Source organism: Magallana gigas, chromosome 3, assembly GCF_963853765.1.
Source record: "Magallana gigas chromosome 3, xbMagGiga1.1, whole genome shotgun sequence".
Classification (NCBI taxonomy): Eukaryota; Metazoa; Mollusca; class Bivalvia; order Ostreida; family Ostreidae; genus Magallana; species Magallana gigas.
In genome coordinates this window covers 38563549-38568548 of record NC_088855.1, presented here as the reverse complement: position 1 = coordinate 38568548, position 5000 = coordinate 38563549, and the positions used below count along the sequence as shown (strand labels likewise).

At 33.7% G+C, this 5000-nt stretch overlaps 1 protein-coding gene across 4 annotated transcripts in view; it reads left to right on the top strand.

The window, feature by feature from the left end:
- LOC105324857 (homeobox protein cut-like 1) overlaps nt 1-5000 on the top strand; it is a 53303-nt gene that overhangs the window by 13986 nt on the left and 34317 nt on the right. The window contains exon 1 of one of the 4 annotated variants that reach the window (XM_011424067.4): nt 3466-3603. The exons of the other annotated variants lie outside the window; for them this stretch is intronic. Within the exon in view, the coding sequence (XP_011422369.1) occupies nt 3589-3603 (15 nt within the window). The 5' untranslated portion in view covers nt 3466-3588. Of the gene's footprint in view, nt 1-3465; nt 3604-5000 lie in introns of those variants that run through there. 4 annotated transcript variants of the gene reach the window in all.

Genomic DNA, 5000 nt, shown 5'->3' with positions numbered 1-5000 from the left:
TTTTCCATTTTAAATGCTGAATAGGAAATACCAAGTTAAAAATCATAAGCTGAATGTAATAAACTCATGTGAACAAAATATGAATCAAACCTAGGCGAACTGTGAGCTCTGTATCTTGCTTATAATTCTACAATTGACGCTGAAATTTTGGTTGAACATTAGAAAATCTCTATGAATTAGAGTATGTTAAATACTTGTACAAACAAAATAAAATAATGATACTGTGAAATCATTAGATTTCGTGGTGGCTCATTTTTCGTGGAATTCTTGGGTACCTCTCATCCACGAAATAACATCCTTCACGAATTGATGAATTAGGGTAATAAAGTCATATTCCCTTTTGTAGATATATATGAAAACACGAAATTACGTCCCCACGAATCTGTAAAATTTAAGTCATCCACGAAAATTGGCCCCCACGAAATTTAATGATTCCACAGTATTCTGTATATATCTACTCTCCCTCTCTTTATACAATAAATAATGTGAAATCTACATCAATTTTGATAGTTTTTCAGACACGAGTAAATAAAAACGACATCTTTAAAACAGTTTCCATATTTCTGACACATTTCTGTTGCGGGGATAAAGTAATTATCGCTATTCCTAAGAATATCACAGCGGAAAATTATCCTGGTTTGTACGCGAAGTAAATAACAGTCATTTAATTGTAATGGAGAAGACAAATAAAATTTTTGAATGTTTTTAATTTGAGAAATTGAGCACATTGAGGTACAATTTTCTTCTTCACATCTATACATGTAGGGTTTTTAAAATAAAAAACAATAACTATTATTTTTTTTTAAAACAATAACTAGTAAGTAGTGAGTAGTTGATGAAAAAAATGTAACTATATGCACTCATATATTTTGATCGCTTTACAAAGTGGGGGGGGGGGGGGGCAGAACGAAAATATAGGGATTTGGAAGTTAACAACTTAACAGTATACCTCTACCAAATGTTTAGTTTTATATCTTGCGTAGAATTTTCTTATTCTGGTAAAAAATAGTATTTCATGAAGGTACAATGTCAAAGATTACATGTATACAAAAGAAGTGTAAAATTCGAATACTTTACAATATTTATTTTTTGTTTTTCTACCGAGGGACCATATGGCACAATATCTTTTGAACGCCCATTGTTGCTCAGGTGAGCGATGTGGCCCCATGGGCCTCTTGTTATAATGGTAAGGATTTCAAAAACTGTAAACTTTGATTGATTTGGGTATAGCAAATGTTGCCGAGTTCCCATGGTGAGACATATATTCGGTGATACAAAGTGGCAACAGTTGAAGAAAATTTGTATACAAACTGAATCATTCAATCACTGATAAAAAAAGGTTTTAAAAGACCGTGAATAATTGCTACTTCCTGGATTGATTGGGGAAGCTAATGAGAACTAGTCTAGAATATGATTTATATTTCTGGTCGGTTTTTAAAATCCTTCTTTTTTTTTATACAATAATCGGGCAGATTTTTATTGATATAACACATCCTTGGCTCTGTTTTGTATCAAAAATCAGATTTATAGATGCTCGATCGCCTCATTACGTGTACAAAAACCTGCTTTAGATTTTGTTCAGCAAGATCTTGTTTCTCTGGCCTATCATCTGGTTCCTTGCAGTTTTGAAGAGGACTTTTGTCACTCATTAGTTTTTTGTTGATTTGCTGGATTAAGTGTGAGTATCTTAGAAATTAAGTATGTCATTTTTGATTGCTTTTTATAAAAAAAAAAATAGGGATTGGTGTGCCAATTAATGATTCTGATGATCGGAACTCTTGTAGCCAAGTTGTCACTCTGGCTAAGGAGTACCTCTGTGATCTTACAGCCCAAAATTGTGATTAAATTACAAGTGTACAACAATGGCCTTTGTGCATATGTTGTTCAGATGGGAGAATATTTTCAGATTCATAAGTAAATGTGGCTGAAGTTGATAAGAAAATGCACTCAAACACTTAGTTGCTCTCTTAAGAAGCCCACTACACAATCAGTCAATAGGCGATCCATTGATCTGACTCACAAGAACTTTCTACCAGTCACTTCTAACCTGAATACTTATATCATTGAAATTAGTAAACTTTTCAAGTGCGAATCATGAATTGACCTTGCAAATTTTATTTCTATTTCAAGTTTTTTTTTAATCTAATTCAGAAAGGGAACTGTATTCCTCTTGAAAAATTACATTGCTTTGTAAGGACTCGAGTGTTCTGTTTTTAGTATGATTTCAACATTAAAATTCTTTCATTTTTAATAAAGAAAATTATTTGAAGAGGAAACAGTGCCTAGCAATGCAAGGGGAGATAATTAAGAAGACAAGGATAAAATGTATTGATTTGACATTTATACTGAATGTCAGTCTATAAGCTGTTGATCAAGTTGTCTACGAAAGGTGTTTATTAAAAGTCTGGGGTAGGCTGTTTGATATTATTGATTTAGGGTAATCCCAGGTTTTGAGATAATGGGAAAGTGATTTAAATATAAACATTGCTTTTAATCCAGTCAGCATGCTTGCCTATGGTAGATACCTGAAGGGCTAGGTAACAAAGCTACCTGGCCATCAATTTCCAATCAGGCCAAACCACCCAGCTCCAATCAGATGCTATTGCAAGCATGTCCTAGAAAGACGGTCTCTAATATCTTAATGTTCTTTAGGCACTGGTAGGAGTCCTTCACTTTAGCAATTCTGTTTTTTTTTGGTTTTCAAATATATGTATATGTCAATTTCAAGTCTTTATGTTGAGTTCAAGGCAGCTTACATCTTTTACAACAACAAAATCTTGGTTTTGCTTCTCTATGTGAATTGAAACTTTGATTGAAGTTTTGTTCTTTACCGCAAATGCATATAAATTTTAGGAGATACATTTTTAGGTCTTCTTCGAAAGATATTTTAAGACATGCATACACTACTCAACAAGTGCTATACTAGTGTATATTTTCATGCTCATTGGTTTTATCTAAGTGCATCCAATTAAACTGCAGTAAAATTGACATTGGATTGTTCGATTGGGATGGATACACGTCATTTTGGAACACTAGCAAAACCAGATTATGGCAAATCTAAAAGTGATTAAGGAGAAAGCGGATCGGGGTTTGATGTCTGGCCAAATATCCTCCTAAATCAATTTTTGAAAAAAAAAGAAAGAAGTTGAAAAAAAAAAAAAGAACCTTCGCCTTTTGTTTGCAAATTCTGCAGATCTCAGATTTGTAAAGAAGCCTGATCATAAGTAGAAGGTATGTGTTTTTAAACTGTTACATTTTAAAAACAATACTATACTACATGTGTCATTGATGTCATATGTAACATGCAATGTGGCATAGATTGGCAATTACATGTGCAAATTAACCAATAAGATTAACTTAAGAATGGAAAGCTCTCGCAGTGTGTAACCAGGAAGAATTGAGGCTTATTGATTGCTGATGACATCAATGTTTGTTAAAGCATCATTTAATTACATGTCCTTAAAGAGGAAGGAATGGAATGATTGCTAGTGTAGATAAAGGTAGGTTTTGTTGAGTTAGGGCTGGAAACATGTCAGCAGTGAAGAGCTTTGCAGGCCTGTCATAGGAAACCAAGATGTATGATTTAAAATGTGGAGTTTCCAGGTACTGGGTTTCTTTTTCACTTGCAGAGTCAAAAAGTTAATTTTGTTTAAGATATTAATTTGGGATCTTTTATTTGGTGGGGTTTTGTTTGTACGTTTGCTTTTATATTATGTTCCTCAACTTGTGAACTTAAAGTCTTTGATCGATCAACATGGGAAAAATGTAGCAAAGAAGTCAATTTAAAATGTGGAGTTTTCAGGTATTAACGGGTAGTTTTTTCACTTGCAAATTTAAACACTTAATATTTTTTAGATATTAATTAAAATTAGGTTTTGTTTGTTTGTCTGTTTGTTTGTTTGGTTGTTTTTTTTTTTGATACTTTGTTTTTTCCACTTATGAACTTTGATGGATCATGGGAAAGGTGACGAAAAAAGTAGCAATTTGAGTGTTATTTTATTGGTCGCATATGGAATGACAGATTTGTGTCAATTAATTGTGTGTTCTAGATCTCCTAGAAGGAGGACCCTATTGAAGAGTGTTTGAATAAGTGCTGTGCTAGGCTTTATTAGGAAGGAGATATCACTATCCGAAATCTTCCACTTACAGTTTAGAAAATAATTGCTCAAAGTGGTTGACATTGAGTGTCTGAATTGAATATAGATCCCCACAGTTCAATATTGTATAGTCTGCTGACCCAATGAATAAGCACATTTTCCCTTTAGACTAGTATTGGTCAAGAATGTTATTATGCTACTAGGATGGAGTTTTAATCTTTTGATATCTCATGCTGAGTCGGATGCTAGTTTGAAAAGAAATCTTTAAATTTGTTTTAAAAATTGGGGTGGAAAAACGGGAGAGTAAAAGCAACCATTGTGTTTTCTTTAGAGCAAGAACTTCACAGATCTATGCGTTTCTGCACATGCATCATTGCATGTGCAGTTAGTTTGGAATGGCAACCCTATTGTAGGAATATGAAGTGATCTGGATATCTATCATAATTCATAATACTGATGCGTTATTTTCTGCTAATCTATGCCGATAAGTGTGCTTCAGTACTGTTTGCCAGACAGCTCTGGTGAAAAACATCAAACGCTACGATAGGCCTTGAATAATATCCCAAAACTTGTCAAACCTATTACTCCTGGTACAAGGAAGTGGGGATATATTGATGCTGAAGATAATGGGGTGCACTGTAGTCGATATCACATGCACAGTTGGTGAGTATAAGCTTTCTTCCACTGATGCGAAGAAGAAATAGATTTACTGGTGCTGCCTTCAAGGTGACATAACTGCTGTACTTGAATTTGAATTTGGAGAGAGAGAGAGAGAGAGAGAGAGAGAGAGAGAGAGAGAGAGAGAGAGAGAGAGAGAGAGAGAGAGAGAGAGATTGTTTTTTAAAGTTGCAACAAGTAGGGTAAAGGAAGATTTGATCAAATGACATACTTCTGATTTCTTAT